Below are 24558 nucleotides of genomic sequence, written 5' to 3'. Positions count from 1 at the left end.
TATCTCATCTCTGACTAGACACTACACTTTGTAAGGCAGGGATTTTGTCTGTTTGGTTCAACCTAAGCACCCAGACAATGTCTAGCAGGTAGTGGGGTCACCATAATTTTCTTTTCAGTATTTATTTATTTGGCTGTGTTGGGGATTAGTTGTGACACTTTAGATCTTTACTTGCGGCATGTGGGATCTAGTTCCCTGACCAGGAATGGAACCCAGGCCCCCTGCTTTGGGACCGCAAAGTCTTAGCTACTGGACGACCAAGGAAGTCCCTCCATAAATATTTTTTTAAATGAATGAATTGCATGCCCATTGTGAGCCAGACATTGTGAGCCAGAGCTTGATGCTCTGGGCTCAAGCGTGGCTGCAGCCTGCCACCACCCCTGTAGTATTTTCAGTGTAATGTTTGTGTGCATCGAAGAGTTCATGCTTAACTCAACTACAGGTTTAATATAAATAAGATGTTCATTGAGTATTTTGCTCCTTAAGTAGTTGTCACATTCTAGGCATTAGCTGTGGGGTGCCACCCCCTTTGGAGAATGGCTTCTATTCAGCTGAGGACTTCCATGCTGGCAGCACAGTGACCTACCAATGCAACAATGGCTACTATTTGTTGGGTGATTCAAGGATGTTCTGTACGGATAATGGGAGCTGGAATGGCATTTCACCATCGTGTCTTGGTGAGATGAATCTTGGCAATTACTGCATGCCTTTATTCTGACTCTGTGGGAGATAATTGTCCCAAATTCCTGAGGCTCTTGTGGCATGCCTTTGTTAATTTCATCTCGTCCTAGTCAGCTCTGGGCAAGCCATAGTGACAAAGCAGCTGTCCATGGACATGCCAAACATGTTTTAAATTTTTACCAGGCCCAATATAAGAATATCTTTTTCTTTCTTTCTTCTACTTATCCACCTATAAACTGTGGAAATAGCTTTTATTGTAGATCTGCAATGTGATTATGACTATTACATCTAAACTTCATGAAAAATATATATAGTGTGATGCATTAAGTGATACAGAATGATTTAAAAGTGAAAACAAATGTTTGCTCCATGAGACAAATCCATCAGCCTTATGGCCTGTAAACCATCTCTATTTTAGATGTCGATGAATGTGCGGTTGGGTCAGACTGCAGTGAGCACGCCTCCTGCCTGAATACAAATGGATCCTACGTCTGCTCATGTATCCCGCCCTACACAGGAGATGGGAAAAACTGTGCAGGTAACTAGGCTATGTGTAGTTGGGAAGCCTATTTCAATTGTTTCATTCAAGTATATAGTTTAAATGTATGTCATATAAAAATAAGACAGTATTTTCAACTTCAAAGGGGATAGCGAGAAGAAAAATCATCTTTGAAAAGATACTTTAAAGAGAAAGACAAATACATGATATCGCTTACGTGTGAAATCTAAAAAAATGATACACTTTAACTTCTTTACAAAACAGAAGCAGACTCACAGGCATAGAAAACAAACTTATGGTTATCAAAGGGGAAAGTGGAGGGAGGGATAAATTAGGAATTTGGGATTGGCATATATATACTATAAATGCTGTATGTAAAATAGATAATCAAAGGACCTACTGTATAACACAGGGAGCTATATTCAATATCCTATAATCATGTGTAATGGAAAAGAATCTGAAAAAGAATAGATATACTTATATATGTATAAGTGAATCATTTTGCTGTACATCTGAAGCTAATGCAACATTGTAAATCAACTTATACTTCAGTAAAAAGTGTGTAAAGATACACAAGCAACAGTTGGAGGTGCTTTAAACTAGCACCGTGCTTTTCCTAACTTCACAAATTCTCGCATCCAAGTACTAACCAGACCTGATCCTGCTTAGCTTCTGAGATCAGACGAAATCGGGCACAGTCAGGGTGGTATGGCCATAGATCCAATTTCTGAAAAACAAGACTGAGAGCCAACTTTATCACCTGACTGTTGAAGAAATGTCTCCATAATAGAAGAATAATAGAGTGGATCTAGAAATATAAGTGGTGGCCTCTACTGCCTTCAGTCACAGCAAAGAGGTTACTTCCATCACCTCTTCACTTTCAAAATCTTTCCTCTGCCTCAGCCACACAGAATTATATCATTGGGGGAAAAAAAAATAGACATCCTGCCTTACTACTTGCTTTACCTGGATTTTGTGATAAGGTCGATAATACTCAACCCATCAACATCTTTCTATACTAATTGTGAGAAAGCAGCTACTAGAAAAATTAGAACTTAATGAGGAATTCTCAAAATCAGTCTTATAATTGCATTTACTTTTTGTGAGGGTTCCATGTAAAGTCCAAAAGATCTTTAGAAAGATTGAATCAGTGTATCTCCCTTTTTTGAGAATTTCAGTTTTCCTTTGGTCCCATTGTTCAGCTCTAGCCCTAAATCTCCCTTTCTGTAATTCCCCTTCCTAGAAGGGGTGACTGACCCTGGATTTGCACATAGCAGACTTTGATCTGGGAGCTGTTTGAAAGGGGAGGCAGGGAACTTCCCCTCAGTGTGCTTTGTGGCTGTCTTTATATCATCTTGAGAGAAAGTCAGTTGCACTTAAAAAGTGGTCTTTTCATTGGAAAAGACCCTGATGCTGGGAAAGACTGAAGGCAGGAGGAGAAGGGGACAGCAGAGGATGAGATGGTTGGATGGCATCACTGACTCAATGGACATGAGTTTGAGCAAGTTCCAGGACATGGTGAAGGACAGGGAGGCCTGGCGTGCTGTAGTCCATGGGATCGCAAAGAGTTGGACACGACTGAGCGGCTGAACAACAACAAATGAGGGAGGAGGGGCTGAAGCCCTTCTGAGCTATGCCCTGGAACCACCACTAATTCCTCCCTAAACAGTTTCCTTTGGGGACAGAGACATTATGTTTCTTTTTCTTATTCATTGCTGTTTCAAAATACTGTTTTTCAAATGCCTATTAAATCATCTGGTGTGTCCTTGGAATTCATGCCTTTCCCTTCAGAAGTTTTTTCTTCCCCCTTCAAGATTTAATTGGTACCTTAACTGCAGTGGAATTCTTTTGCTATGAGACCTCATGTGGTTATGTGAAAGACCCTGTTGACCCACAAAAACTGTTTTCTCTCTTTCAAGAACCCATAAAATGCAAGACTCCAGGAAATCCAGAAAACGGCCACTCTTCTGGAGAGACTTATACCGTGGGTGCCGAGGTCACGTTTTCATGTGAAGAAGGATACCAGCTGGTGGGGGCGGCCAGGATCACATGTTTGGAGTCTGGAGAATGGAGTCATCTGATACCATATTGTGAAGGTATGTTGAGTAAATTCCCCATGTTTATGGTGTACAGCAGTGCTAGAAAGTCAGGGTGGAGAAATGCCAAGTGTGGTCCCAATATTTTTTATATTTAAAGCCCAAATTATGGACTGATATTTATTTTTGTAAAGATTTTTTTGATGTGGACCATTTTTAAAGTCTTTATTGAATTGGTTCCAGTTTTGTTTCTATTGTTCATGTTCTGGTTGGCCACAAGGCATGTACATCTTAGCTCCCTGACCAGGGATCAAACCCACACTCCCTGCATTGGAAGGCAGAATCTGAACCACCAGACCACCGGGGAAGCCCCTAGGCTCATATTTAAACGTGACCAAAATCCTGGAGCTGCCCTTAAAGAGATTTTTACACATACTGGCTAAGAAAAGTAATGCCTGTCGGTTTTCCTCCTTTAAGCTGTTTCCTGTGGTGCACCAGCTCTCCCAGAAAATGGTGGTGTTGATGGATCTGCATTTACCTATGGCAATAAAGTAATATATAGGTGAGTGTCTAAGATGAACACTGCACTGTAGATGTTGTCGATAACATGCTGGCAGTGAAAGAATACTGATTGAAAAAAAAAAAAGACAAAGAGTAATCCCAGAGGATGTTTTCAGATTAATATGGAATTAATTGAATTCTATATTTGGGCTTGGATCCAAAGCTCCAGTTTATAACCAAAAATATTCATTAGCTTGTAGGGCCTTCTTTCATAGCATCTTAGGGACTTATTTTAGATAGGACCATTATCAAACCAGGGATTTTCTGTTTGCCAGGAACAACTCACAGACATGGAGAACAGGTGTGTGGTTTTTCAAGGGGGAGGGGAGAAGAGAGGGAAGGATTGAGAATTTGGGATTAGCCATATGCAAACTATTATATACAGAATGGATAAACAAGTTCTTCCTATATAGCATAGGGAACTGTATTCAATATCCTATGATAAATATAATGGAAAAGAATATATGAAAGTGAAAAGTGAAAGTGAAGTCGCTTCAGTTGTGTCTGACTCTTTGCAACCCCATAGACAGTAGCCTGCCAGGCTCCTCTGTCCATGGGGTTTTCCGGGCAAGGATACTGGAGTAGGTTGCCATTCCTTCTCCAGGGGATCTTCCCGACCCAGGGATTGAACGCGGGTCTCCTGCACTGCAGGCAGACTCTTTACCATATGAGCCACATATATATGAATATATATGTATGTATATATATGTATAACTGAATGTGTACATACATAAAACTGAATTACTGTGCTGTGCAGCAGAAATTGACACAACATTGTAAATCAACTATACTTCAATTAAATTTTAAAGAGTGAACTTTCTGTTGGCAGATGCTAACCCATGACACAAACTGGAGGCAAGTCAAATGCTTAAAATCTATCCTTCTATTTATTACCCAGCAGGGTCCCTGTGGGCAGAATGCATAGTATTCAATATTGAAAAAATTTTTTCAAAACATTATTTCAATAGGAAAAAAATATTCTAGCAATATGTATAAATTCTTAGTCTTTTTGGAGTTTTTGGCACAGATGAAATTATGCAAAGTGAATTCTATTCTGTCATTTTCTTTTATCTTCTTTAGATGTAATAAAGGATATACTCTGGAGGGTGAGAAAGAATCATCGTGTCTTGCTAGTGGTTCTTGGAGTCAGTCTCCTCCTGTGTGTGAACTGGTCAAGTGTTCTAGCCCCGAAGATGTAAATCACGGGAACTATATTTTGAGTGGGCTTACCTATCTTTCTACTGCATCGTATTCATGTGATAATGGATACAGGTACAGTCCTAGACAGCAGTCCAGCTTCCTATAGTACCCTGTTACTCATTATTTACTCAATGGGTTTCACTTCCATGTGATTGCTGCTGCTGCTGCTAAGTCGCTTCAGTCGTGTCCAACTCCGTGCGACCCCAGAGATGGCAGCCCACCAGGCTCCCCCGTCCCTGGGATTCTCCAGGCAAGAACACTGGAGTGGGTTGCCATTGCCTTCTCCAATGCATGCAAGTGAAAAGTGAAAGTGAAGTCGCTCAGTCGTGTCCGACCCTTAGCGACCCCATGGACTGCAGCCCACCAGGCTCCTCCATCCATGGGATTTTCCAGGCAAGAGTACTGGAGTGGGGTGCCATTGATTGGCTGGCTTTAAATACAAGTTTCTAAGTGTAAAAGATATTCTTAAACATGTTTGCTTCTTAAAGCTCAGCCTATAGTAAATGCTCAGGGAAATATTCCGTCTAACTTTGAGAGCTCCAGTTCAGTACTATAAACATTTAGACACTAAACATGAAAGCAAAAATTGTTTATGAAGCATAACATAACACCTAATAAAATGCTTTGATGATGATTTTTTTTTTGGTAAACAAAACATTGCATAGAATATTGTTAAAAAATCATGTCAAGATAAGGGCCTGAGTCTTTAATACTGTTAAGAGGTTAATTTGATCAATGTTGTGTGTGTGTGTGCATGTGTGTGTGTGTTCAAAAAGAAGTGAAAGAGTCAGGCTGTGATCAAAAACTTGGCTAACAGATCAAGTGAACGGAAAATGGAGTGAGTTGTACCATCAAAATCTGGTTGGCAAGTGAGGGTGGGTAAAACCATGCCGAAGAGCTCCTGGGTTTTTAAATTCAAAGGCAGACCAGAGGTCAGAGTGATGAACAACACTGTTCAGTTGCCCAGGCTCATGGCAAGGACGGTGCCCTTTGATTTGACTTACTCTGACTTCCTGGGTGTCTGTCTCCCTTATCACTGGACCCTAACCAGCCTAATGCTGCTTCTCAGCCAAGTAATCTGCTAATCCAAGGTTTGGAGTACTTGACAACATCACCAGTGAGCACATTAAACCATTTTATTTTATACCCCAGTTGTTGCTATGTTGTTTTAGCCTACTCCTAGTTTTAAATCAATCTATAGCCAAACTCAGATTTTTGTTTTTATATAAAGCAATAAAACAGAAAGAAAATTCATGTGTTAAAATTCCCAAGTGGCCCCTGTTCTCCCCTAAGTCCTTCCTAGTTCATCTCTAGAGCAGTAAGTCAATAGCCAGGGAAAGAAGTGGCACCTTTCTTTCCTGTAGTTTGCAGGGCCCTTCGGTCATTGAATGCTCGGCCTCAGGCAGCTGGGATAGAGCGCCACCTACCTGCCATCTCGTCTCCTGCGGAGAGCCGCCGGCCATCAAAGATGCTGTCACCACAGGGAGTAACTTCACCTTTGGGAACACTGTCACTTACGCTTGCAGAGAAGGGTGAGTAAACCCAAGGAAGGAAAGGATTATTGGGAGAGAGTGGTCCCAACTGCAGATGGACCCCATTGAACACTAAATTAAATTTCCTGGCAGCCAAAGCCAGAGAGAGCTTGATATTCTTTTCTTGTAAGAAAGGGAGCATATTCTCCTGTAAAAATAGTGTTTTCCCGGAATTAAAGTAATTTATCAAATTGGACCTTGAAGAATGGACATTGGGCAGTGCAGTGGAAAATATCTTGATACTTTAGTTATAGAGGCAAAAAGCACATTTAAATAAGCATTTGTGTCTTGTTCCCTGCAAAACCTAAGGTAAGACTTAGGTCACAGCACAAAGATGCCACGTCTGCATGAATTAAAGTTCAGACTTTTACATTTTTACTGCTCTCATTTCATTTAGAGATGTAAGCAAATAGGAAGCAGTTTACAAAGTGCTTTCCTACTCCTTGTCTCATTTTATCCGCGCAAAAACCATGTAGGACACAGAGAAAGGAAAGGTTCCCTCTGGGCCAGTGATCGGCCTAAGGTCTCAGGCAAGGAATAAAGAATTGAAGGGTGACTAAATCCCAGATCATCTGGCATTTAATTGCTCATTTTTTCCTGTGCTTCCTCAATAAATGTTTTAGCAGTGATAGTTGATAGCGTTCACACTCCAGATTTACAGTTACTTTTCATACAGTTGTAACGAGTGGCAGCAGAGGGCTTGCCATTTCCTGGATGTGTGTCTCAGTTCTGACATTTGCTTACTGTGTAGCCTTGGGGAAATGGTATAACCTCTCTGTGCTGCTTCTACAAATTCATTAAAGGTTTGTACTCCTTATGGCCATTGTGAGGAATAAAATTATATAAGACATGGACTAGCCAGAAGACAATCTCTCAACGAACTCTGCCATTATTATGATGTTAGAAGAGAGGACACAGTTTCTAGAACATGAATGTTGAAGTTCATTTCACTTAGATAAAAAGACCATCCCACTAATACAGGCCGCCAGAAGGTGGCGACAACATTTTCTTGCAAAAAGCTCTTGAGTGTCAAATACTCAAATAGTTGACAGAAATCCCAGATCTTAACATTTTAACATCACTTAACACTTAACAAGTGAAAAAATAAATCTTGAATATTAAAATGTTAGTGTAGGAATTAGCTTTTCAAAACTTATTAAATATAGTTGATTTACAGTGTTGTTAACTTGTAGAAGTTAAATTTTGATGGCCTCATCTCTCCCCTGTGGATTGACTCATGTAAAAACTGCTTCCTAATGAACTGCATAGTACTATATAAGATTAGTCACTTAAATGTTTGTGAAATCTTTTCAAATATGAATGTTTCAAATAATAACTAGATATTGACTACTTCTGGGTTCTTTTCTGATTACAAAAGTAACCTATTACCACTATATAAAACTAGAAAATAAAAATATATTTTTTAAATTGCCCAAAGATAAATGCTGGTAATATTTTACTATATCTCCTGCTAGAACTTTGTCTTCACATATAGTTTTAAAGTTCATCTCTTATAAAAATTCCCATATTTTCTTTTTTTCTGTATAAATCATTCATTTGTATCATAAGAGTTCTGTATCCACCTAATGTTAGGTCTATATATTATGAAAAAAAAAAGATTTATTAAAAGACGAACTAAAGATAACATTGAAAATGATGATAAATCCCAGCCTTCGTAGAGGGTTTTGCATTCTTCAGAGGACTTTCCTGTGATTTATCTCAGGTGTTCCCTTCCACAAAGAGGGGGTTTTTGCCGAAGAAATAATTATTCCCATTTTATAGTTAAAACAGAAGGTGTTGGGGCCCTATTGTCATGCAGACTCCTTCAGCTCTAAGCAAATAGACACTCTGTGGGAGCTTTCTTCTCATTGGAAAGATGGAAACCAAGTCTGTCCACCTAAATTATATAGCTGTTAAAGGACATGAGGCCATTTTTATTAAAGTGCTTTATATATGCAAGAAGTGCTATGGCTTTATCAGTATTTTCTGTATCGTTGTTGGGCATCCCTGCTGGCTCAGTGGTAAAGAATCTACCTGCAGTGCAGGAGATGCGGGTTTACACCCTGAATCGGGAAGATCCCCTGGAGAAGGAAATAGCAACCCACTCCAGTATTCTTGCCTGGGAAATCCCGTGGCCAGAGGAGCCTGGTGAGTTACAGTCCATGGGGTTGCAAGAGTCAGGAGCACGCTGAGCACGCATGCACCTATCATCATTATCATTATGTAAAGAGATGACATTTTAATAATATAAGGGAAACTGTCTTAACCAAATTAGTAGAAAGTACACGCAGTCACAAATCACAATCACCCCTGTTTTTTCCCTAAAAGAAAGAAAATATTAATAGCTATTACGAGATAGCTTCATGGTTTTGAAAGTAAAACTTGATACGAGGAAGAACAGTTTTCCCACTTTATATACATTTACTCATCTTTGGAGTGTCACGAGGGTGGCCAGACTGGAGAGCTTCTGTCTTATTCCTTTTTTCTGGGCAAATGTCTAATGAAACATTTAAATATATAAAAAAGCACAGAGCCAAATTAAATAATCTATATTAAAATTACCTGTGTATCCACTGCTGACATAAAACAGCAAGTTAAATTTTTCCATAGTTATTACAGATTTCTTTTTATAAAAAGACATACAATATTACAAAGATAACTGGAAGCCATTCTCACCACCTACTCTTTCCAAAGTAAATGTGTATCTTTTCTGTACTATATATATAGGTCCTCAAAAACATTTATATTCATAAATATTTTAATTTTGTGTATGTTGCTTCATATTCTGAGTATCACTTTGAGGCTTGATTTTCATTTAATATCATATTTTTTATATTTATCTCTATTGATACATTGGAAAAATCCCTGATGCTGGGAAAGATTGACAGCTATTAGAGAAGGGGGCGGTAGAGAATGAGATGGTTAGATAGTATCACCTACTCAATGCGCATGAATTTGGGCACCCTCTGGGAGATAGTGAGGGATGGGCAAGCCTGGCATGCTCCATAGTCCATGGGGTTGAAAAGAGACACAACTTAGAGGCTGAGCCTAATGGATAACTATTGATACATGTAAATCAACAGAATTCATTTGAATTGCAGAATTCATTTTAATTTCCTTGTAAGAATGAGCAGTCTCTAAATTACCCATTTCCCTACTGGTAGAGGGTTAATTGATTTCCACTTTATTTGCTGACACAACGGTGCTGATGTAAACTTCCTTGTACAGGTTTCCTGGTCCATAAAAGGAAGTGTACCTCTGGCCTACATACTACGAGTTGGACTTACTGGGTCCTGGAAATTGCTTTTTCCACCCCCCTCCTTCCTTTTGGGTTTAATGCTTCTTCCTGAAGTACGTCCTTTATATTCGTCTTTTGGCATGTACTTCAGACAATCTTTGTCTGAAAATAATAGTATTTTACCCTTGCTCTTGAATTATAATTTAGCTGGGTATGCATGTGTGCACGCCAAATTGCTTCAGTCATGTCCAACCCTTTGCGACCTACGGACTGCAGCTCACCAGACTCCTCTGTCCTTGGGAGTCTCCAGGCAAGAACGCTGGAATGGGTGGCCATTTTCTCCTCCAGGGGATCTTCCCTACCCAGGGATCGAACCGGCATCTCTTACATCTCCTGCATCAGCAGGCATGTTCTTTCCCACTCGTGCCACCTGGGAAGCCCCCAGCTGTGTATACAAGTCTACATTAATAGTTTTCTTCCATAAACATTTTTTAAAGATGTTATTCCATTGTCCCATGACTTTGAGCGTTTCTGTCGAAGATTCCATCAATCTAATTTGCTGCTGCTGCTGCTAAGTCACTTCAGTCGTGTCCGACTCAGCGACCCCATGGACTGCAGCCCACCAGGCTCCTCCATCCGTGGGATTTTCCAGGCAAGAGTGCTGGAGTGGGTGCCATCGGTGGTCCTTAATCAGGGGCAGTGTTGCCCTTCAGGAGCATTAGACAAGGTCTGGAGATGTCTTTGATGTCCCAGTTGAAAGAAAGATGCTATTAGCAGTGAGCAGATATACTCTGGGGATGCTGCTAAGACATACTACAATGCATAAGACAAACCCCCACAAGAAAGATTTGTCTGGTCCAAACTGTTGGTAGTGCTGAGGTTGAGAAAATGGTAGAGTTGTTCCTTTACACACAGTGTGTTTTCCCTTTGATTTTTTTTTTTTTTTTGTCTTTTTGTTTTGGTGGTTCTCCATGTTGTGACTAAAGCTGCATTGATTGTCGTTCATCTTGTTCAAGGCTCACTGGACTTCTTACATCTGAGGATTTGTATCTTTCACCAGTTTTAGAATAAACTCTTTTTCACTTCAGATATTCTCTCTTCTTCACGTTCACTTTTCTCTATTTCTAGATATATATTAGTTTTATTAGATATATACTAGAGCTTTTATTTCTGTTTTACATGTTCATTTATCTGTAAACACTTGAGTTGCATTTGGGTAATTTCCTAATTTATATCTTGCAGTTCACTAGTTTTTCTTTCTGCTGTCTATAATCTGCTTTTGAAGTGTGTCCATTTTCTATATTTTTCTTTTTAAACTTACTCTTTATTTTTCAAGTGTCTTTTTACATAGTCTTTTCTTTTTAAATAGAATTTTGAGGCTTTTGTCTTTAATTATTTGAACATATTTATTTCATATTATTTTTAAAATTCTAGACCACTTTTTCTATTATCTCAATTTATTGGTGCCCTCATCTTGCTGTTTGTCTACTGACCCATTCATGATGAAAAATATGCATGTGTTTTATAATTTTATGTTGTATCCTTATAGTATTGGGGCTTGTTTTATCTATGACAGTTCTTTAATGATCTGAGTATATGGACTATTTTTTCTGCTACATACCCCAAGAATATCACTAACCAAAACCCAATTTTACGTTTATTTATCAGTTTGAAGGCCTTCCATACAAAATGATTGGTATAAAGTCTCTCAGTTGTGTCCGACTCTTTGTGACCCCAGGAACTATATAGTCCATGGAATTCTCTAGGCCAGAAGGCTGGAGTGGTAGCCTATCCCTTCTCCAGGGGATCTTCCCAACCCAGGGATCGAACCCAAGTCTCCCGCATTGCAGGCAGATTCTTTACCAGCTGAGCCACAAGGGAAGCCCAAGAATACTGGAGTGGGTAGCCTAACCCTTCTCCAGCGGATTTTCCCGACCCTGGAATCGAACTGGGGTCTCCTGTTTTACAGGCCCATTCTTTACCAACTGAACTATCAGGGAAGCCCGATTGGTATAAATCCTATCCTCAAATCCACATGAGATGCACCCCTGGGTTCTGCTACCTTAGCTGGAACTTTGTTTTTCTAACCAGATTCCTAGCAAGTGCAGGGATCTCACTTGTCACATCACTGGGCCTCAAGGTGCAAATTTTCTAGTGAATATCCTTTCACTGAATGTCCTTCCAGGACATAGAATCATGCTATTACTCTCTACTTCAACCCCAAGGTTATATTTACTGCCCTTACTTCCCTTTCCTGTCCAACCCAAGGGCAACCATAGCATTTATTCACAGACTTTTCTGTTTTTAATTTCCTCTTCATTTCTGGCACATTTGTTGTCAGCTTAGCTATGCATTTAAAATAATTTTTGTTGTATTTAATTAAGTATTGCATAAAGGCAGTTTTCAGACTATATTATAGCCAGCACAAGAAGTCAGTGCTTGTCCTTATCGCTTCACTTCTTTTCCATCTCTTCCCCCACAAGGGAAAGTGCATAGAACATGCACTGTGTCTGTTACAGGATAGAGTCACTGTGCTCATGTCACGGCTTTTGTGTAATGGCTTTTGTGTACTGTCATCTCCTCCTGTTTCCTAAAGTGCTGTTGGCCTGATGAGAACCTGTTTCCCTCTTTAACCCGCTCAGCTTCCTCTTCTCCCTCGGGCTGCCTAACACAGGCCACTGCCCTGCATGGTGTGTGAGCTACCCTCTCCTGCGTTATTGGGTGCACATACACAGCTTCTTGCTTTGGTCTCAGTGTTTTGTCGTCTTATACCAGTGTTGTGCTTTGCATGAGCCTTTCCTTGGATTAAGAAGGGACAATACCCTCTCAAGTCAAGGATGGAAGAGCAGAGACTTTAGGAGCCTAGAGTAGTAAGATGAATGGGAGAAAAGGAATGTCTCATTTCTGTCTCCTGCCCTGAAATTGGCCTTCCAAATCCATCTTTTATTAAAACAGTACACTGGAGGTTTTTAGCTTTCTGCCCCAACTTACAGAATGATCACTAATTTCCCATTTTCCTTTTCATCCTTACATATTTTCTCTTGGTAAGAAATTCAACAGGAAGGAAGGATTATTGACAGCCTAACATCCTGATAGAATGTTTCCTTTTTGAGTCTTCTCAAATAGAGACTTTTAAAATGCGATTACTGTATACACTACAATAACATTTTTATAATCTTTTTCAATTGAAAACAGAATTACTTACTGATACAGATTTATACTTTCTGCTGATCTTATTATATTGCAGCTCTTTAAATATCTAGTATGCTGCTCTTTTAAGACTTCTTAAGAGAAGAGCTAATAACCCATTCATAAAGTCTTCTCATAAAGCTGCCCAGGCCCATTAGTAAGTGTTCATGCCATGAATCAAACCACTGAAAATTGCATCTGGAGATTACTCTGCCCATTTTCAAAGGATTTTTTTAATCATTCCAGAAGTATGATAATGCATTACAGCCAGTTCATCCTAAAATGTTCCTTCTATGGCATCACTATAATATCAGTGGGACAGTTTTCTTAGGAATTACAGAAATTTTTTGTTGTTTTAAAATATATATGGCCTGGTTTTAAATAACAGACTTCAAGGGTGTCCCCATTTTTTTTTAGTTTAATTTTATTTTATTTTTAAACTTTACAATATTGTATTAGTTTTGCCAAACATCAAAATGAATCCGCCACAGGTATACATGTGTTCCCCATCCTGAACCCTCCTCCCTCCTCCCTCCCCATACCATCCCTCTAGGTCATCCCAGTGCACCAGCCCCAAGCATCCAGTATCGTGCATCAAACCTGGACTGGCAACTCGTTTCATACATGATATTATACATGTTTCAATGCCATTCTCCCAAATCTTCCCACCCTCTCCCTCTCCAACAGAGTCCATAAGACTGTTCTATACATCAGTGTCTCTTTTGCTGTCTCGTACACAGGGTTATTGTTACCATCTTTCTAAATTCCATATATATGCGTTAGTATACTGTATTGGTGTTTTTATTTCTGGCTTACTTCACTCTGTATAATAGGCTCTAGTTTCATCCACCTCATTCGAACTGATTCAAATGTATTCTTTTTAATGGCTGAGTAATACTCCATTGTGTATATGTACCCCAGCTTTCTTATCCATTCATCTGCTGATGGACATCTAGGTTGCTTCCATGTCCTGGCTATTATAAACAGTGCTGTGATGAACATTGGGGTACACGTGTCTCTTTCCCTTCTGGTTTCCTCAGTGTGTATGCCCAGCAGTGGGATTGCTGGATCATAAGGCAGTTCTATTTCCAGTTTTTTAAGGAATCTCCACACTGTTCTCCATAGTGGCTGTACTAGTTTGCATTCCCACCAACAGTGTAAGAGGGTTCCCTTTTCTCCACACCCTCTCCAGCATTTATTGCTTGTAGACTTTTGGATCGCAGCCATTCTGACTGGTGTGAAATGGTACCTCATAGTGGTTTTGATTTGCATTTCTTTGATAATGAGTGGTGTTGAGCATCTTCTCATGTGTTTGTTAGCCATCTGTATGTCTTCTTTGGAGAAATGTCTATTTAGTTCTTTGGCCCATTTTTTGATTGGGTCATTTATTTTTCTGGAGTTGAGCTGTAGGAGTTGCTTGTATATTTTTGAGATTAGTTGCTTGTCAGTTGCTTCATTTGCTATTATTTTCTCCCATTCTGAAGGCTGCCTTTTCACCTTGCTAATAGTTTCCTTTGATGTGCAGAAGCTTTTAAGTTTAATTAGGTCCCATTTGTTTATTTTTGCTTTTATTTCCAATATTGTGGGAGGTGGGTCATAGAGGATCCTGCTGTGATGTATGTCGGAGAGTGTTTTGCCTATGTTCTCCTCTAGGAGTTTTATAGTTTCTGGTCTTACGTTTAGATCTTTAGTCCATTTTGAGTTTATTTTTGGGTATGGTGTTAGAAAGTGTTCTAGTTTCATTCTTTTACAAGTGGTTGACCAGATTTCCCAGCACCACTTGTTAAAGAGATTGTCTTTAATCCATTGTATATTCTTGCCTCCTTTGTCAAAGATAAGGTGTCCATATGTGTGTGGATTTATCTCTGGGCTTTCTATTTTGTTCCATTGATCAATATTTCTGTCTTTGTGCCAGTACCATACTGTCTTGATAACTGTGGCTTTGTAGTAGAGCCTGAAGTCAGGTAGGTTGATTCCTCAAGTTCCATTCTTCTTTCTCAAGATAGCTTTGGCTATTCGAGGTTTTTTGTATTTCCATACAAACTGTGAAATTATTTGTTCTAGCTCTGTGAAGAATACCGTTGGTAGCTTGATAGGGATTGCGTTGAATCTATAAATTGCTTTGGGTAGTATACTCATTTTCACTATATTGGTTCTTCCAATCCATGAACATGGTATATTTCTCCATCTATTAGTGTCCTCTTTGATTTCTTTCACCAGTGTTTTATAGTTTTCTATATATAGGTCTTTAGTTTCTTTAGGTAGATATATTCCTAAGTATTTTATTCTTTCCATTGCAATGGTGAATGGAATTGTTTCCTTAATTTCTCTTTCTGTTTTCTCATTATTAGTGTATAGGAATGCAAGGGATTTCTGTGTGTTGATTTTATATCCTGCAACTTTACTATAATCATTGATTAGTTCTAGTAATTTTCTGGTGGAGTCTTTAGGGTTTTCTATGTAGAGGATCATGTCATCTGCAAATAGTGAGAGTTTTACTTCTTCTTTTCCAATTTGGATTCCTTTTATTTCTTTTTCTGCTCTGATTGCTGTGGCCAAAACTTCCAAAACTATGTTGAATAGTAATGGTGAAAGTGGGCACCCTTGTCTTATTCCTGACTTTAGAGGGAATGCTTTCAATTTTTCACCATTGAGGATAATGTTTGCTGTGGGTTTGTCATATATAGCTTTTATTATGTTGAGGTATGTTCCTTCTCTTCCTGCTTCCTGGAGAGTTTTTATCATAAATGGATGTTGAATTTTGTCAAAGGCTTTCTCTGCATCTATTGAGATAATCATATGGTTTTTATTTTTCAATTTGTTAATGTGTATTACATTGATTGATTTGCGGATATTGAAGAATCCTTGCATCCCTGGGATAAAGCCCACTTGGTCATAGTGTATCAAACACAAAGAACAAATATTAAAAGCAGCAAGGGAAAAACAACAAATAACACACAAGGGAATTCCCATAAGGATAACAGCTGATCTTTCAATAGAAACTCTTCAAGCCAGGAGGGAATGGCAAGACATACTTAAAATGATAAAAGAAAATAACCTACAGACCAGATTATTGTACCCAGCAAGGATCTCATTCAAATACGAAGGAGAAATCAAAAGCTTTTCAGACAAGCAAAAGCTGAGAGAATTCTGCACCACCAAACCAGCTCTCCAACAAATACTAAAGGATATTCTCTAGACAGGAAACACAAAAACGGTATATAAATTCAAACCCAAAACAATAAAGTAAATGGCAACGGGATCATACTTATCAGTAATTACCTTAAACGTAAATGGGTTGAATGCCCCAACCAAAAGACAAAGACTGGCTGAATGGATACAAAAACAAGACCCCTACATATGTTGTCTACAAGAGACCTACCTCAAAACAGGGGACACATACAGACTGAAAGTGAAGGGCTGGAAAAAGATTTTCCATGCAAATAGGGACCAAAAGAAAGCAGGAGTAGCAATACTCATATCAGATGAAATAGACTTTAAAACAAAGGCTGTGAAAAGAGACAAAGATGGTCACTACATAATGATCAAAGGATCAATCCAAGAAGAAGATATAACAATTATAAATATATATGCACCCAACACGGGAGCACCGCACTATGTAAGACAAATGCTAACAAGTATGAAAGGAGAAATTAACAATAACACAATAATAGTGGGAGACTTTAATTCCCCACTCACACCTATGGATAGATCAACTAAACAGAAAATTAACAAGGAAACACAAACTTTAAACGATACAATAGACCAGTTAGACCTAATTGATATCTATAGGACATTTCATCCCAAAACAATGAATTTCACCTTTTTCTCAGGCGCACATGGAACCTTCTCCAGGATAGATCACATCCTGGGGCATAAATCTAGCCTTGGTAAATTAAAAAAAAATAGAAATCATTCCAAGCATCTTTTCTGACCACAATGCAGTAAGATTAGATCTCAATTACAGGAGGAAAACTATTACAAATTCCCACATATGGAGGCTGAACAACACACTGCTGAATAACCAACAAATCACAGAAGAAATCAAAAAAGAAATCAAAATTTGCATAGAAATGAATGAAAATGAAAACACAACAACCCAAAACCTGTGGGACACTGTAAAAGCAGTCCTAAGGGGAAAGTTCATAGCAATACAGGCATACCTCAAAAAACAAGAAAAAAGTCAAATAAATAACCTATCTCTACACCTAAAGCAACTAGAAAAGGAAGAAATGAAGAACCCCAGGGTTAGTAGAAGGAAAGAAATCTTAAAAATTAGAGCAGAAATAAATGCAAAAGAAACAAAAGAGACCATAGCAAAAATCAACAAAGCCAAAAGCTGGTTCTTTGAAAGGATAAATAAAATTGACAAACCATTAGCCAGACTCATCAAGAAACAAAGGGAGAAAAATCAAATCAATAAAATTAGAAATGAAAATGGAGAGATCACAACAGACAACACAGAAATACAAAGGATCATAAGAGACTACTATCAACAATTATATGCCAATAAAATGGACAACATGGAAGAAATGGACAAATTCTTAGAAAGGTACAACTTTCCAAAACTGGACCAGAAAGAAATAGAAAATCTTAACAGACCCATCACAAGCACGGAAATTGAAACTGTAATCAAAAATCTTCCAGCAAACAAAAGCCCAGGTCCAGACGGCTTCACAGCTGAATTCTACCAAAAATTTAGAGAAGAGCTAACACCTAGCCTGCTCAAACTCTTCCAGAAAATTGCAGAGGAAGGTAAACTTCCAAACTCATTCTATGAAGCCACCATCACCCTAATACCAAAGATCCACATCTTTGTATGACAAAGATGCCACAAAAAAAGAAAACTACAGGCCAATATCACTGATGAACATAGATGCAAAAATCCTTAACAAAATTCTAGCAATCAGAATCCAACCCATTGTATTTTGAATGAGACTACAAAATGTCGCACAGAATAAAATTAAATATTTCAACATTTTAGATTTTTACCAATTTCCATTTTTCCTGTTTTGGTAGCCAACATTTATAGGCCATATCTTATCATCAGTATAAAACTTCATCATTTTTAAATGACTCTTTTACATAAGCGGGTTAACTATGTCCTCCAGAAAGCTGAGCACTCATTTAGATTTCTAACATAATGGAATGATGTGGCAGTTTGATCAAAGACCGGTTATAGTTCTATCTAGGCAGTAACTACAAGTTAATTCCTCTTTTTGTCGTTCAGAGAACATATGCTTCTTTAGCATCTTAAAAGACTAACTGATGTATCTTAGAAGACAGTTATTTTTAATAAGCTCCTGACCTCATCTTCATTGAATATTTTAACTAGTCTAAAGCACTGGCTTTATTTCCACCTTTTGAAGTTATTCAGTATAAATTTCTCTGCTTCTCTGAAATGCCAGCCATTCAAGTTTTGATGGCTTGGTCCCCAAGTTTTCCTACAAATGGATCATTGGAGCTAATTGAGAGGTTTCAGAAAGGGATCCCAGCCCTTCATACATTCCCATGACTTAAAAAAAAAAAAGATCCTACACTCTGGTTAAGATGTCAAGCTCGCAGCATTGGAAGTGAAGATGTTGGGAGACAGACATTTCAGCCAGCTCAACCTCAAATCTGCCTTTCTCTTTCTCATAAATGGAAGTGATTCCAAGTCTGTTCACTCTCAGAGTCCTCTGAGCCTATTCCAATAGGCCTATAGCCATTTTTGAACTGTGATACCCAGAGCTGAAGCTACACTGACACATGCATATTAGAACATAACTACAACAGCAAAAAAAAAAAAACACTAAATTTAGGGACTGGAGCATGGTACTAAAACATAACTGTTTATTTCATCTCTCCTGTTCTCTTTCTGAATAAATGAGTTTCTAGAGATACAGATCACATCAGATCAGTCGCTCAGTCGTGTCCGACTCTTTGCGACCCCTTGAATCGCAGCACGCCAGGCCTCCCTGTCCATCACCAACCCCCAGAGTTCACTGAGACTCATGTCCATCGAGTCAGTGATGCCATCCAGCCATCTCATCCTCTGTCATCCCCTTCTCCTCTTGCCTCCAATCCCTCCCAGCATCAGAGTCTTTTCCAATGAATCAACTCTTCGCATGAGGTAGCCAAAGTACTGGAGTTTAAGCTTCAGTATCATTCCTTCCAAAGAAATCCCAGGGCTGATCTCCTTCAGAATGGACTGGTTGGATCTCCTTGCAGTCCAAAGGACTCTCAAGAGTCTTCTCCAACACCACAGTTCAAAAGCATCAATTCTTTGGTGCTCAGCCTTCTTCACAGTCCAACTCTCACATCCATACATGACCACTGGAAAAACCATAGCCTTGACTAGACGAACCTTTGTTGGCAAAGTAATATCTTTGCTTTTGAATATGCTATCTAGGTTGGTCATAACTTTCCTTCCAAGGAGTAAGCGTCTTTTAATTTCATGGCTGCAGTCATCATCTGTAGTGATTTTGGAGCCCAGAAAACTAAAGTCTGACACTGTTTCCACTGTTTCCCCATCTATTTCCCATAAAGTGATGGGACCGGATGCCATGATCTTTGTTTTCTGAATGTTGAGCTTTAAGCCAACTTTTTCACTCTCCACTTTCACCTTCATCAAAAGGCTTTTTAGTTCCTCTTCACTTTCTGCCATAAGGGTGGTATCATCTGCATATCTGAGGTTATTGATATTTCTCCCAGCAATCTTGATTCTAGCTTGTGTTTCTTCCAGTCCAGCGTTTCTCATGATGTACTCTGCATATAAGTTAAATAAACTGTATTCTAGAGATACAGTAACCCTTTTAAGGATGCCACCATTGACTCACTCAATTCGTTTGATGAAACTAAAGTCTTTTACACGGGCTGCCACTAAGCCGGGTTTCCCTCCGTGCAGTTTTTCTTTGTTATCTATATACAGGACCTCTATTTTATCTTTGTTATAAATATTACCTTGTAAGATTAGAAACATTGAACTGGATTATTAAAACCCTCATCCTTCACCCTACACTTATGTATGTTTACAAACCAGTGGGCTAAGGACAGAGTTTTGTGGCATTCACAAGATAGGAAATGCCCAGCTAGCTTACTTCTGTTAACCAGTACTCTTTGGGTCATCCAGTTAATAAACCACTTAAATATCTTTCTGTTCCAGCAGCATTTTGTCAGCTAAAATCTTATGAGACACCTTGTCGGAGCAACTGTCAAAAACAGTTTCCAGTTCCTTTATGCCTGCCACACTTTCACTGATTAGCCATCAGAAGTTGTCAAAAAACACACGAGATCCTAGTGACGGCTGCTTCCTTTTCCAGATGTTCATAAGCCATTCCTGTGTGTAAGTCCACAGAAGGCCTCGGCTATACCACACTCCCATTTCTTTGCTCCTGTTACTTTCATCCTTTCCTGCTTTCTTTATGACTCCTCTCAAAAGCTGTTTCGTCTGGGACACGGATGTGTAAACAAGTACAGGCACTGGCATTGCCTTGTGCGCTAGGGGAAGGGATTCTAGCATATAGCATCACCACATTGTCCAATGAAGGACTAAATGTTGATGGAGCGTGATAAAGAAAAGACAAAGGGATGGTGTCCATTCTAGGAAAGTATGGATAGTATCAAAAATGCGTTCTTTAAGTTCATTTGTTCAAAATACAAGTATTTAGTGGTAATCTCCCACTACATTACAAAGTGCTTTTTTGCTGTGATTTTCCCATTAGCAAAGAGTAGTTAGTGGAGATTTTCCAGCAGATCAGAGGCCAGAGGCCTAACAAAATGCTGCCAGATTACAAAGCACAGTTTTTGTGTCCTTAAGAGGCTTTAAGAAATAAGGAAGGTTCTGGAGGCAGAGGCTTCTGCCTCAAAGCAGCTAGTCTCATGACATAAAGGAAGCAGTTTATAGATGGCACAATGGATCCTCATAAATCAGGGATGTCTCAGGTGATGGCTGTGAACTTCAGCCAATGAAATATAGTAGCAGCATTAAAGGACCTTGTAAAAATGATGATACATGGTTCAGAATGTTCCAAGGATGTAAATTTGTGCCATAAAAATATAAAACATTGAGAATGTCTACAAATGGAGCACGTTCTACACAGTAATAGCCAAAGCTAGGAACTCAGACCTTGGACAATGGATTTTTAATAATAAAATTAAAGTTTTAATGTACTGTCTTTGTACATCTTCCCAGACCCTTTAAGATGGAAGCCATCTAACAGTTTATTAAGTTCAGACTCTTATACAAAGAACTGAGCTTATCTACAACATTGAGCTCCCACAGACCCCAACTGGAGACTCCTTAGCTATTGAGTACAGCTATGAGTGTTTGCTTTGAGACCATTTCTACCCACAGCATAATATATGATTATTATAGGTAGGGAGGTTACAAACATCTCTTATGTTGCTCGATCATTTTTTACCTGATCTCTGTTTTCTATAGATTTCATAAATCTTGCCAACAAAGATAAAGAAATTCCACCCTCTCTATCATAAGTGAAATTGGAGATGTTAACTAACTGATGATTTAAGAATCTGCTGAAGAGTCGGTCAAATAACTTGTACTATTAACACTGACATACAGTTTCCACAGGATACCCACTGTCTGTGATGTAACTGATCTCATTTTAAGGAGAGAAGGAGAGAAGACAGAAGTGTTAGAATTCAGGAAAACCAAAATCAGACCCTAACTCTGCTGCTTACATCTGTGTGATTCTCAGCAGATTATGTAGCCTCCTAAACCATCACTGTAAAATGAAGAAAGTAGTATTTCTTAGCAGAGTTCAATTGCTACCAAATTATTTCAGTCCCCTTACCCTTCATTAGTATCAGAACGACGGACCGATCAGATGTTAGGCATTCCTTTCAATCTCCCCATCCTCTTTCTCTTCAGTAAGAAAGTGAAAATGAAAATCAGAGTGTAATTATTCTAATACTGCATATCCTAATATTGTGTTCTACTTCATTGAAAGAGTACTTGAGAATAATTTTAAGATTTTTGTAAATCATCAATCTACCATCATATATGGTGAAAAGCCTTGTACGTAAAAAAGACTGAGCGTTATTAAGCAAAATGTATTTGTGCTGGTCAAATAGCCATACTCAGACACAGCTTTTAATGCTAACAGTGTGGTTAAGGCCTTTGGAAACATTGGAGACTGAAATTATAATCTCTCCTTTAAAGTTCATTGATTATAAGTAAGAGAATAACTAAGAGTTACATAGAGGCTACCTATGGTTTATCAGAGCTTTTAGGACTAATGATCAAGTCAGAAACTGAAACTATCTGTAGACAGATGAAGTTCCAACTAAGTTGAGTCAAACAGAACCATAACTTATTCCTCATTTTTATTTGTAAGAAAATGTATAACAATTTTTAGAGTTTCTTAAATAGAAAAAATCCACTTCCCTTTCTGAACAAGCCCTAGTATTATTACCAAGATGTGTATCTTAAATGAAGATGATTTGGTCAATAAGCTCAAATTCAAACAGTAAATACTGTTGTAAAGGATAAAGAATAAAAGTAAAGTCATTGTTGGAAAGATCAAAAATAAAAACGGAATAAGAAGATGCAAACACCTTTTCTCAAATATACTTTCGTTACTGTTTCTTTCTCCCCAATCTCATAGCTACACCCTTGCTGGTCCTGACACCATTGAGTGCCTGGCCAGCGGCAAGTGGAGCAGAAGTGACCAGCAATGTCTGGCCGTCTCCTGTGACGAGCCGCCCAGCGTGGAGCACGCGTCCCCAGAGACTGCCCATCGGCTGTTTGGAGACATTGCGTTCTACTATTGCTCAGATGGCTACAGCCTGGCAGACAACTCCCAGCTCCTCTGCAATGCCCAGGGCAAGTGGGTTCCTCCGGAAGGTCAGGCCATGCCCCGTTGTATAGCTCATTTCTGTGAAAAACCCCCTGCTGTTTCCTACAGCATCCTGGAATCTGTGAGCAAAGCAAAATTTGCAGCAGGCTCAGTTGTGAGCTTCAAGTGCATGGAGGGTTTTGTACTGAATACCTCAGCAAAGATTGAGTGTCTGCGAGGTGGGCAGTGGAGCCCTTCCCCCATGTCCATCCAGTGCATCCCCGTGCGCTGTGGGGAGCCGCCCAGAATCCTGAATGGCTATGCAATTGGATCAAACTACAGTTTTGGAGCCATGGTGGCTTACAGCTGCAACAGGGGCTTCTACATCAAAGGGGAGAAGAAGAGTGCCTGCGAAGCCACGGGGCGGTGGGGCAGCCCCACACCCACGTGCCACCCCGTGTCCTGCGCTGAACCGCCGAAGGTTGAGAACGGCTTTCTGGAGGTAAGAGGCTGGTTCACAAGAGTCCTGGCTTTCGTCGCTGACAGGGCCAGCCCACTGCGTGGCTTACTCGGAAGCAGGGGTGTGGAAGGAAATCCGAGGAAGAGGGGATATACTTACACACGGGACTGATTGACCTTGCTGTACGGCAGAGACGAGCACAACATTGGAAAGCAGCTCTACTCCAATTTTTAAAAATGCTGTTGAAAAATAAAGAAGCAGGGGCGTATAATTGAACAGGAGACTAAATCTGTAGGCAGTAAATAATGGAGAGAATCTGAGAGGTTATAAATCCTTTTAATCTATAGCTTTCTACCTTCTGCTAGCATACAGACACTTGAAATACTTCTTAGCAGTATCTTAGCCCTAACCATGAAGTTACAATAAAACAGTTTTAAGAAAATATTATTTTGCTTTATAAAAGTTGTTGCAAGATGGATGTATTATTTTTATAGAAATCAAGGTCGAAAAGGAACCTAGAGAAATCTATTATCATCTCTAATTTTTAGACACAGGTAGGGCGGTAAACCATCCATTCACTGTAGGACAGCTTCTGTGATTTTCTTTTAGGGCACTTAAAGGTAATTTTATCAGGACAAAACATTATATCCTATCCACAAACGTCCTCCTTTCTCATTAATATGTGTCTGCTCATTAAATCTATCAAGAAATCAGGAATAAGAATCTATTCCCCCAAATCAAGGGCCATTTTAAGCAGGTTATATTCTAATTAAATACTTCTTAAGAATTCACACATGCATATAGCACCGTTTCTCCTTTATATTTTAAAAGAGTGAAAGCCTTTGTCTAAGACCTTTATTCAGATATATTAACTTTCCATTGAAATGAGAGTGTCTAGTATATGTAAGAAGGCTTTCTTCATTTATTCATTTAGCAAATATTTCTGGAGCTCCTACTAGGTATCAGGTAAGCAATCGAGATCTGCTGCTGCTGCTGAGTCATTTCAGTCGTGTCTGACTCTGTGCGACCCCGTAGATGGCAGCCCACCAGGCTCCCCCGTCCCTGGGATTCTCCAGGCAAGAATACTGGAGTGGGTTGCCATTTCCTTCTCCAGTGCATGAAAGTGAAAAGTGAAAGTGAAGTCGCTCAGTCGTGTCCGACTCCTAGCGACCCCATGGACTGCAGCCTACCAGGCTCCTCCGTCCATGGGATTCTCCAGGCAAGAGTACTGGAGTGGGGTGCCATTGCCTTCTCCGAATCGAGATCTAGTATTTAATAATTCTGAATAGGTCTGTGATTAGATCCATCATGGTGTTTACGTGTATGTGGGATACCCAAGAAATAAATAGGTAAACAAAGTAAATAATTATGTCCAAATACTGG

General features: G+C 39.2%; 1 protein-coding gene across 1 annotated transcript in view; it reads left to right on the top strand.

Moving 5' to 3' along the window:
* Window positions 1–24558, top strand: part of SVEP1 (sushi, von Willebrand factor type A, EGF and pentraxin domain containing 1) — a 208629-nt gene that overhangs the window by 146278 nt on the left and 37793 nt on the right. The window contains exons 31-37 of the mRNA XM_010808239.4: window positions 504–677; window positions 1100–1219; window positions 3100–3276; window positions 3694–3778; window positions 4858–5049; window positions 6342–6509; window positions 22545–23217. Of these exons, the coding sequence (XP_010806541.2) occupies window positions 504–677; window positions 1100–1219; window positions 3100–3276; window positions 3694–3778; window positions 4858–5049; window positions 6342–6509; window positions 22545–23217 (1589 nt within the window). The remainder of the gene's footprint in view (window positions 1–503; window positions 678–1099; window positions 1220–3099; window positions 3277–3693; window positions 3779–4857; window positions 5050–6341; window positions 6510–22544; window positions 23218–24558) is intronic.

The sequence above is a fragment of the Bos taurus genome, chromosome 8, assembly GCF_002263795.3.
Source record: "Bos taurus isolate L1 Dominette 01449 registration number 42190680 breed Hereford chromosome 8, ARS-UCD2.0, whole genome shotgun sequence".
In the NCBI taxonomy this organism is placed as follows: domain Eukaryota; kingdom Metazoa; phylum Chordata; class Mammalia; order Artiodactyla; family Bovidae; genus Bos; species Bos taurus.
Note: the sequence above shows the minus strand (reverse complement) of the source record. Positions and strands in the feature narration are given on the sequence as shown.